Source organism: Ambystoma mexicanum, chromosome 1p (genome assembly GCF_040938575.1).
Source record: "Ambystoma mexicanum isolate Mex_15411 chromosome 1p, UKY_AmexF1_1, whole genome shotgun sequence".
Lineage (NCBI taxonomy): Eukaryota > Metazoa > Chordata > Amphibia > Caudata > Ambystomatidae > Ambystoma > Ambystoma mexicanum.
In genome coordinates this window covers 805,553,962-805,565,374 of record NC_090921.1, presented here as the reverse complement: position 1 = coordinate 805,565,374, position 11,413 = coordinate 805,553,962, and the positions used below count along the sequence as shown (strand labels likewise).

Genomic DNA, 11,413 nt, shown 5'->3' with positions numbered 1-11,413 from the left:
ATCTTTGAAGCAATAAAGACAATGCACGTTCTAAGTTCTGAACTCCCCATTGGAGAAGGGAGCTGGGGAATAGGATCTTGGTTTTGGGGAATACTACAATCTTGGGGATGGAAGTTGATCTCAATATTAGTAGTGGTGTTCGGAATATTCCTAACGTGCTGTTGTTGTATACATTGTTTACCCATAGTTTGCGCAGAGGTAACTGAGGGATGTACGGAAGGATGCATGCATATGATAACAAAGAAAAAACAACCTCATGATCGAACTAGCCCAGACCCAAATGAGATGAGAGCAGTAAAAAAGTTGATGGCAATAGATATTGATGAAGACAATGATGTCCACGATAGCATGCAAGACTCAGACATAAGTACTTCAGATTCATCATCACTAGAGGAGGTTTCAATAAATAGATGAGACGTTTGGCATACGGCCAAAGGAGGGTTTGTCAGTCTAGAAATACGGATACCTCTACTTTGAGACCGCAAACACATTTTGGTGGCTGTGGACCAACCGTCTCATGCACGATACGACAGAATATAGGTTTTCGAGTTTGCCAATGAACAGCCATTTTGATGTAACAAGAATCGCCATTTTGTTTTCTAACCATTGCTCATTGCTTTCTGTTCCTACTGCTTCGCAGTATATTTTCCGCTTACACTGCTCGACTGTAGAACATTGTTGTCTGTATGTGAAAAGTACAAGGCCGCAGGGCTGTGAGGATAACAAGAGTTTGCTGAAACACAAATGTAGGCAGCGCCAGGAAGAATGCCCGGCTCCCTCCCGAATGTAGCCTTAAAGCAGAGCTGCAGGGCATTTAATCATTTCACAGCTGCCAGCCAGTCTCGTTATATGGTAGAATATGTTAGAATAATACCGCTAAAGGCTTGAATTATGCTTTTCTAACGGCCCTCCTTTGCTGAGCCCGCTAGAGCACGTCGGCTCCCAAGACGCGAATAGCACCTGATAGATAGCAAGGTCTGGAATGCAACTCCCCCCGTATGTAGTTTGCTTCCAAGAACAGAAGCGCTGTGTTCTATTCAATAACCGAAAGATGCCTTCGCACTCACAAATTGCAAATTGTTACTAGAATAGATGTTTGAAGGTGTCATAGTGGTCGGAGATGTCCATCATCACACCAAGTTCAAAGAAACCCAATAAAGGGGGGTGTTAAACATGTCATAGCTGATTGTTTGATATGCATTTTGTATATATGTAACTGATGTACGTAATTCACTCTCTTGTGTCCCGACTTGTTTCCATAGACGTCAGGGTCCCCTAGGGGCCCCTTTCAGCGCCTTCCTTCGTTCCCAAGTGCTTCAGAATTAGTCAAGCCTTCTTTTGACTGTTTCTACGCACTAGAGCACTGAGAAAGCTTTTTTACATGCAAATATAATCACACAGACATGGGCGAAATGGGACTAAAAGAAGACAGTTATTATTTAAATATAAGGTGCAAATAACTATTACTGAATACATTTGTAAAATGTTAAATTCTATTTAGTTTTTCTCAACGCACGACAGAAGGAGGCTCGATGCCAAAAGGAATTTGGCCTGCGCTAAAAATGGATTGCAGGGCTCATGCGGTGTTGTGTCACTGAGGCTAGCTGACAGAGCACACAAAGTAACACAGCAGCTGTTTGCTGTCTGTCAAAAGCCCATATATGCTAAAATGGGATTTCAACATGCTCAAAGCATGACATACAGAATTATGGAACCAGGTTTAAAGAGATTATAAGACCAGATAAAAGTATGAGTATAATGAGTGAAGTATGGAGAGAATGCAGGGAAAATGTGTTTATATATAAAAGTTCATAATTAGCAAAATGAAGGAAAAATGAAGATATAGTATATTCTTGCACAGACTAGCAATATGTAAGGTAGTATGTCCTAAACAGGAAGCACTGATCATGAAGGAAGGAAGACTTTGCAGCATCCCTTGTATGGAAACAAGACAGTGTGGGATGGAGCCATGCCCATGTCCAGAGATGCCACTACAGCAAGTTAACAGTATATAAGCTCCTGTTTGGCTCCAGTTTGTAGGAGCTTGGAATGGAAGAGGGACAGAAGGCCATTCAGGGAACAGAGTTCTTTTCCCCATCCTCATTTCTGTAAAGAATAAACTTGTTATCTTTGCAAGATAAGACTCTTGGCCTTCCTTCCCTAGAGGGGTGCATTTACTCTGGTGTGAGCGTGATTAGGGGGTACCCTTATAATTAAGGGGTACCCTGTAAAGTTGGGCTACCCTTACACACTATTGAGCCTGTGGATCCAGAGCATATATGAAGTTACCAGCAAAGTGGGGAGGAGTGTGCTCATTGGTAATAAGTACACCAGGTTTGGTAGTACCACAAAGAGACATGCAGACAATACATTTCCTGAAAATGGATGCACACCTGAGGAAGAGAAGATCATTTAACAAACACTGACAAAAGAGAGAGAATTATTCTTCAGCAAAATCAGAAGATGCATTTTACGACATTCCAGATGAACATGAACTGTTTAGCAAGACAACAGTCATATTTATATCTATATTCCTGCCAGGACTCCAGGCTGCTATGAATGCCAATTGGTTACAAATAACCAGGTGGGATCTGCTGCAAACAATAAACACGACAATAAAAGGATTGAATGCAATTCAAGAGGAAATGAGGGTGATAAGGCTTATGGCCCTCCAGAACAGGTATGTCCTGGACTTGATTACAGCAATGGAAGGAGGTTTGTGCACCTTCTTGCTGTAAATGTACACCTGCCCATGATGAAGAGAATGGAACCGTGACAGAAACAAAAACCATGTTGTCAACTCTTCACACAAATGCTTTCAAAATGCTTGGACTAATACTAGTGTTCGTGTTGCTAGGATTCTGTCTCTAATAAGGATCATCCTGGGACAATGAAAAAGCTATTGGGATGAAGATAATGACTGAAATCGACGCTGGAATGGGTGAGCAGATGCAAAATTGAGCCAGTACCAATGAGAATATACAGAAAAGCACCCTTGCACCTCCAGGAACCAGGTTTCACTACCCCAAGGATCGGAAAAGATATGTAGGACATTGCTATTCTGTTCACCATCTGTAGAATACTGTCATATGACCTGGAGTGTGGAAGAACACATAAATAATGCAGGCCACCTGAGGGGGGTGACAAACATTTGGATCTGAAAAAAGAAGGAGGATGAAGAAAAGATGTTAGCAAATGAGGAAGAGGCGATAAAGACCATGGAATAAGAGAATGTGATCAGGAATTTCAATCAAAGGGGGGAATTTAGAGGAGCAGGAAAATTACAGCACTGTTGTATTGGAATAGTCAGAGAAGAGCCATAAATCGGACCCCCTGCATGGTTCCTATACCTCATTAAGTGTATGAGAGACGTTATGTGCTCAGACAACCATAAAGAATGTATCCTCGGACTCAAAGTGTGGAAGGATGTTGCATGTGAGAATGCTACGTGGAAGGATGTCGCCTGCCAAGATGTCAGACTGCATTGATGAATATCATGGATGGATGTTAAAGTGAAATCGGACGAGTACAAAGTGATGTTATGAAGACGATGTTTGAACCAATGTTGAAACAATATGAAAAAACTAATTAACGATGTAACTGAAGCACTGAGAGTAACAGAAACCTAAAGCTAAAGTAATCATGGATCTAAAAGAAGATGAAGTCACTTACTGACCAAAATCTGTAAATACGCAGTAACACAAGGTAGAAAGACAATGTATAGAAGCTTGCTATACAGGAATATATAATGTGGCAAGAATGGCCATATTGGGAAAATGGGCGTTGGCTCGCATAGAATTTAACCGAGCTACCTCAGAGACAGGCTGAGGCTGTAAGAATCAGGAGATGCAGGAAAACAGTTTTGTGCGCAGAGCCGATGATGAGTCAAAGAGCCGATGATGAGTCAAGGTTGGCCCAAAGCAAAGATTCTATTTATAAAGGATAAGCACAGAGCACAAGGGAAGTACATGGATAAGCTCTGAATGTGGAACATTTTTCATAGAAGGAAGACGAAAACATCTGTGAGAGCCAAACTGTTGGTCAATTAAAACTGTACAAAGTTCACATGAGATATAGTGAGCAAGTCTCTAGAGCCCAAAAGGAGCAACTGCACCCCGCATAATTAAATCAACGAGCAGTAAATGGAAGGCTGAAACTGACACATTTGTGGTCTTTTCACAGGTGACCCAGAAGTTGAAAACAAAGACCATTCATTAGAGCCTTAAGCTAAGATAGTGGTGTGCTCACACTCCCTTAAATGTTCCAGGATAGCGAGCAGCAACAAGGCCAACTACAAATGGAAGACTTTGGCTGATTGCCTACCGATGCCAGATGATAGACTAATTGGGAAAACAGGGAGTAGTCTGACGGGATTCAAACACCTAGGTTTCGTTTCATGTACATGCTGCTAAAAGAGACAAAAATCCAAGGTTGGGAGAGTATGCCAACGGAGCAGTGGGGTAGGGGGACAACCTGACATGTAATGTTGCAGGAGCCAGTCCACTGATATTTTGTCCGCTATAATCAAGTACTATATGCATTTAGAGGTAGTTCGAGGCGTGCTCTACAGACAAGTGGTACCCAATGATGCAATAATTCTTATATGTTCTATAAGCAGATATGTTCCCTTCACCAGTCCCTACCCTTGAGATGCTTTGTATTTTGCCATGTGGAATGACGTCTTAGATGATACATATTGACATATAAGACCTCCATGCAATCAAACCTGTTTGTGAGAGTGCAAGCATCAGTATGATGTCTGCCAGTTGACCTTGCTTTGTTAAAATATGAATAAAGAAGTACTTTGCATTATTCCTTGAGTCTATCCGGTTATTTGGTTTGTGACCATTACTGTAAATCCATATGACACAAAAGATGTTTCAAGGTGCAACAGTACAGTGGCCTAACACTGTGCAACCAAAAACAAATACAGCTTTTGTTGTGCCTACTTTATATTTCTGACACTCTCCCTGCAACATTTGAGGTAGTGGAGCAATGGCAGTGACAGCGGTACCAAAAGAAGATCCAGGTGTAGCAGCTGCAACCTCTAGTGACCCTCACATAATGTGCCAGGCATCTGGATCACGAGAAAAGGTGCTCCTGTTCTAAATTCACTGACATGTCCCCTATCCACCTCATGGTACCCCAGGTCACACCTAAAAGGGGGGGTGCAGTTCCCCTAGTAGCACCCCACGATCCCCTGGTCTTGGGCCCAACTCCTGACATAGGGGATCACCAGTGGACCATCTACTAAAGCACTGAGCTGCACTGCAGCCCAAGCCGAACAGGGACTGGAGAAGATCCATCCGAAGATTTTCAAGGGTGCAGATGGCAATGTCTTGAAGCCCACTAGTGTGGGAAAATGGGAAATAGGGAGGCAGGCCCAGCAGGCCTTTGTGGTATTCACTGTCTAGAATGACAGAAGAAAAAAACAGGAGTGTGCCGGGCAAGCTAAGAGGTTGAATACGCTGGGATGAGAAAGGGGGGAGTTCAGGAAAAAAAGTATGTGTGGAAAAGGGCTCTACCGCAAGGTGGCTGTCCTCCATAGCATAAGAACTCGGACAAGGAAGAGGGGTGTGGAGGTAATGTATGCATTTGGAGCATCCAGTACACATACCAGAATCAGCCTTTCTTAATATTGCTCACTATAAATATGGATGAGACTGCACCTCATTGGTGGAAACCATTTCAGCAACAGACCATGTGACCACAGTTATATGCCACACACCCCTCATTGCCCTCAGTGGGTGGGGCCTAAGGAACAGCAGAAGACCTTCGTCAACTTCCCCTTCACTTGCTGCAGGATCTCGAGCTGATAACTCCACTTGCTTCAGAGCAGAGATGTTCGTCGGATATTTCATCCTCTTCTCAAAAGGTAAAACACAATCCACCAATACCAAGGCAACAGAACCAACTTAAAGACGATTCTGGAAGGATGATTATCGAAGGCTTGTGTTGCTACTTCTTTCATAGGAAAATGCCGTGTTTTCTTGTTTTTCTAATACGATCACAATTCGTTATGTTGCTGAAGAGACATAGATGAACATGCAATGCTATTTTATGTTAATGACTCTGTGTATGCTCTGACATGCGACTGCACACGATGGATTGTGAATGACGAGGAATAACGATACAGTAAAATTCAGATTTTTAAATAATCGTTCTCTGCTCTTTGCCGACACGCAAACTCCTAGCGTGGCACCCGAGTTATGGGGCGACTTCGTTGATTCCGCTGCAGGTGTGCTGCCACTAAACTTTGTGTTTTTTTTTAGTCATTGCAGTGGTGGGGGCTCAGCTGCACCTGCATCAGACGGAGCAGCCCCTCGTTGTTAGCGTTAATGAAACAGCCATCATCTCCTGTGTATTATCCGGGGAAGCCTGCGATAGGCGGCGCCATGTGCGTTGGTTCTGGAGGGGAATCGAGGAAGACGTTACGCTTATTAAGTCCTGCGCCACTGAGAACGTTGATTTCAAGTATCATTGCAGACTTGAACAGTGCCGCCCGACACTAGGAATCCACAGTGTACAGCGGCACGATGCCGGCGTGTATTACTGCACCTACTCAACTGACAAGACGCTGCATTTCTCCAGTGACGTCACACTCATTGTCGGAGGTAAGACCCTTTGTAAAGAAATGCGACAAATCACACTGATCTAGAATGGCTATGGACCATAACATGCAGATTTGCACGAGATGGAAGCGATAGAAGCTATACAAGAACATGTTTTTTAAAAGAAGAAGTAAGTGTGACACACCTGTACCGTAAATTGTAATTATTGAATTTCTGCTGGATTCATATTTGAATTAAGCATAAGTACAGAAAAAAGACAATTGCAAGCACAATATTTTTCATTGCCTGTGCTAAATTATCCAAATGAATGTCTCTATGTCCCCTGATATAAAGTCACTATTGGGCTCAATTGGACACCATTTCGACAATGTTGCAAACTTGCCAGTGCAGTAGGCCAGCACTACCCATGGACTACAATCATGGCACAACTGGAAACCCATGCTTACTTTGACCGCCCTCTTGGTCTTCTCTAATCACACGTTACACCTCAACCACATTTCCATTGCATATCCAAATACACTGTGCTAGAACATCCATGATTCAAATATGTCATATACACATGGATAAAATTAACATTTTCTTCTTCTCAAAACACCACTTGGCACAACGTCAGCAGAGCCAAGACCATGCCTGTCTCACTTCACTCTCAAGCGGGCGACCCAACCACTGCTGTAGAGGTTTCAACAACGGTCATACTTCAGACTTTAACTGCAGGCTGATGACGATCGTCCTCACAAGAGGTCTACTAAATGCTTTATCACGCGCTAGCTTCACAGGCTGTTATTAATTTATTTAAATGCCCTTCAATTTGGTTTCTCACAATATTTGATGCAGTAAACAGATGTTTAAGTTTTCCTATGTATTTGGTGTGTACCTCTTCCGCTTGATGGACATTGATTTTAATAAATTCCCATGCAGGACCTCCCATCCTCATGATGGTGGTAGTGCGGGAAGAGAGTGGTGGGATCCATCTACCAGGGCAGCTCTGCAGACATGGGTGCTGCGGGGTTCCATAGGAAGGTGCTTATTTTAGGGTCCCTGCCTCTTTTACGAGGGACAGGACATTGTTTAGAACGGATTGTGGATTGGGAAGAAAGAGTCAATGCAGGGGCTCATTTTGTGAAAGCAAAAAGAAGATATCGAGGCTGAGTACCTTCAAAAAGAAATACACCAAACGCAGGTTATAAAGATACACAGATCTTTATTCAAAGTAACTGAACAGTTTTCAAAGAAACAGAGTATCGGATAGCTATCAGGCCCTCAGTTCACCACAGTGCATACCAGCCCGTTCGGTGTGGGAAGTGAGTGGGACTGTACATCAGAATAGTCGTGCCTTTTATTCAATATGTTATCTGATGTTTAACTCACTTGCGGGTTAACCATTTCCATGGGCTAGAGGTTCATGCCAAGTTTGCCCCCTAATTTATGCAGCTATACATTTAGGGGTTATCCTTAACATATTTGTCAACAAGTTACAATGGCAACAGTGTGTCTTCGGATTTCACATTGATCTTTCACATATATCTTAAACAATATAGTCAAACAAGTGTTCACATTGGATGCTCGAACAGTATTGTGCACAATGTATGTTCATGGATTAGTCTTGTTGGTACAGGTAATCCTTTATACACAGGTCAACGAAGGACAAGGTCTCAGTACATTACCCTAACATTTGGCCTGCAGGCAGTTTACACATTAACTTGTACACAGAGGTCAAGACGGCCATGTTAAATTCAAAACAACACTGTCCACCATCTTAGAACACAGGGTGACTTTAGAGAGAGAATCTAAAATGGCGGATGAACCTAAAATGGCGGCTTACACACATCTAAGGTCAGGACCTTGCAACGGGGATTTCCTCGCACAGCGACTTGGCCTAGGCCAATATATATACATATGATCTAGAGGGTATAATACGATTTCCCGTTCGGCAAACCCTCCTTTTGGCCTATGCCAAGCGCTAAACTACTTCTAATTCCACGTCTCAATGTCCATACACCCTGAATCACCATCAGAGATATCAATCGCCATTAGATCGATTACCAGAATTTCTTTCAGAACATATTAATTGGAGTTTTTGTCTGGGGCGTATACCTTGCGTCCTAACGTACCCATCGCCTGTGCGCAACATCCCCCTAGCATCGAACATATACCAGGAAGACACTGTATACAGCAACAAAGGAACAACAGAATTCCCAAAATTATCAGCAAGACCGAGAGTAGCTTCCAACCCCAAGATCGCAAGAAGTCCCAGAACCAAGCGCTAAGATCCCAGTTTCCCTCGGAAACATGCACTTCTGAACTTAGGACATGCAGATTCTGTATTGCCTTGAAGATAGTTGGGGAGGAATCTGGCACAAAAACACAGTAAGCGGACCCCACTAATTTACATACCCCTCCACGTTCAGCTAGGATGACATCTAATGCCATCCGGTTCTGAAGTGCTACTAACCTTATTGCATTCTGTTCTAGAGTCATATTATAGAGTATGTCAGTGGTCCGGTTGATGGTTCTCTCCAGTACTCTCGCTAGTCTCCTGATATCCTCTGAGTTCATTATTTGTCCCCAAAATGGCACAAAAGATTTCACTACGTCTCCCAGAACTTGTGCTGTAGTGTCACCATTCTCGTCCCGCCGTGGATGAGACTTTGAAACCTCTACAGTACTGGCTATGAATACCCCGGGTAACAAGATCCCTAAATAACAAGTTTCCTGCCAATACCTGGGTAACCATGGAAATGCTACATTACCGCAAACAAAGTAGATAGGTTTGCCTACATACAAAGGTCTTCCCCAGTCAAATTCGTAACGTTGGCACAACCTTTAAAATCACCCAATGACTGAGTACCATTCCTCTGTATGCAGAAAGAAACTGAATCAGGGCTATGGTTAACAGTGTAAGAAGGAGGCGTGGCATCCTTATTGCCTATAGGAGCCATTTGAAAGGAAATCAAAGATTGGAAAGGACGAGACAGTCTATCCGAAGGCCTAATAGAAGCAACGTTGAGCTTACTCCTATTTGCAAAAAATGAGCATCCCAAGGGAGTCAAAACACGTTTTTCAAACTGATTCAAATTAGTCCCATCGAAGTTCCCTGAGATGCTATCATTCCAGCGACCAAAGAATAGTGCTCTAAGAGAAGCATAACATGCAGTTGTCAAAGGTAAAGGATGAATATACCAACCTAGCCCCTTATCCCCATGTTGCGGCAAATGCAAGCAAACTCAACAGTTTGACCTATTAAAGATGGCATGTGTAGCATTCATGATGAGTAACAGCATATTGTTGTGATATCTCTGTCTATGCTGAGAATCCCTAGGAGATAGAGTGTGCAGATGCACAAAAGGAGTAGAAACAGTACGTACATTTTCAGTCGGTAACAAATTCTCGAACGGATGTACTTCCTCTAGATACCAGAAGCCTAAAACAATGACTATTATAAAACCAATTAACATTATCAACAAACAGCAATACGTATTCGGGGCCCATGTTGCAGACTGTCCTTTTTCGTAGCTGGTCACACGTTCACTTATTAGTCCTGTACAAGCGGTAGCTGTGGCAGGGATTGTAATCTTCAAACGAACACGCCAATGTTTTTAGCTGGCGACCTTCAGGCCGAGCGTCTTCTTAGTCCTTCCACAAACCACAGCCAACAGAATCCCTGTATTGACAATAGATCCGGCCAAAAAGGCAAGCCCTTGCTGATTATCCTCGATCGCACAGCCGAACCGTGCAGTAGGTCTATTTCCTAGGTCGCAGATTGTACCTCGTGCTTCCTGGTACTGAGTGATCTGAGAACAACGTGTCGTCACTTCCCGTTGGAAGCGACGTATCAAGAACAAGAGAGGATGCAAGATCCGGAACAACAGCTTCCGGAAAAAAACCTGTTGGAGAGTGTGGAGGCAAAATGGCTGTTTCCCCAGGCCCCATAGGCTCAGGGAGAGTCTCCGACGCACTCTCGATGCTATTTACTGCTTCGGGATCATTGATTGCAGTACTGATGAGGGGTTCCGTTTCTTCTGTATCGTATGGCACTGGGTGTGGAATCTTCTTGGTGTGCGTTGCATGGATCCAATTTTTCCGGCCAGCCAGCTGCACCGCCGTCTGCGTGACCAGCAGGACTTGGAAGGGGCCCCGCCACTGAGGTGCAAGGCAAGAGGATCGCTCAAATGCTTTTGTGAGAACCGAGTCACCGGGCCGTATGCTGTGACCAGGGCCCTCGTATCGTACAGGTAAAGCCTCTCACACCTGGTGATAAATCAAATACAGGTTTTTAGTCAACTGGCTACAGTAATCTGAAAGAAGCACATTTTCCACATTTCGCAGTGAACGACTTTTCGGATGGTTCCAGATATTAGCAGGCCTCCTCATAACCACCTCAAAGGACATGCCCTTTCTACTGACACCCTTGCTAGTTGGCCTTCTTTCCCCTCGTTCACCGAAGCAGAGTTCTGACAGCCATTTTAAAGATCAAATCTTCCTCTCCGGAGGATTCCATTCCTGCCGCTGTTATGAAGACGATTGCACCTGACATCTTGACTGATATCACAATGGCAATAAATAATTCCTGTCAGTCTGGGCTGGTTCCTGCGGAATTTAAATCCGCAAGGGTCATTCCCCTCCTTAAGAAGCCTTTCCTGGACCCTACTATTCCTGCTAAGTTTCGCCCTATTTCTTTGCTTCCTTTCCTGTCTAAACTTCTGGAATCCTTGGTTACACCTCTCTTGCCCTCCTTTTTGGAATCCTCAAACATTTTTAATCATGCTCAGGCAGGTTTTAGGCCAGGGAGAGGTACGGAAAGTGTCCTTGTCTCTGTACAAGATGACATGTCCAGACTTGTC

General features: G+C 43.6%; 1 protein-coding gene across 1 annotated transcript in view; it reads left to right on the top strand.

Annotated features, from left to right (window-relative positions):
* Positions 1-5,810: 5,810 nt before the first annotated feature.
* Positions 5,811-11,413, top strand: part of LOC138581118 (uncharacterized) — a 99,059-nt gene continuing 93,456 nt past the window's right edge. Inside the window, exons 1-2 of the mRNA XM_069652209.1 lie at positions 5,811-5,875; positions 6,273-6,614. Coding sequence (XP_069508310.1) covers positions 5,842-5,875; positions 6,273-6,614 — 376 coding nt within the window. The 5' untranslated portion in view covers positions 5,811-5,841. The remainder of the gene's footprint in view (positions 5,876-6,272; positions 6,615-11,413) is intronic.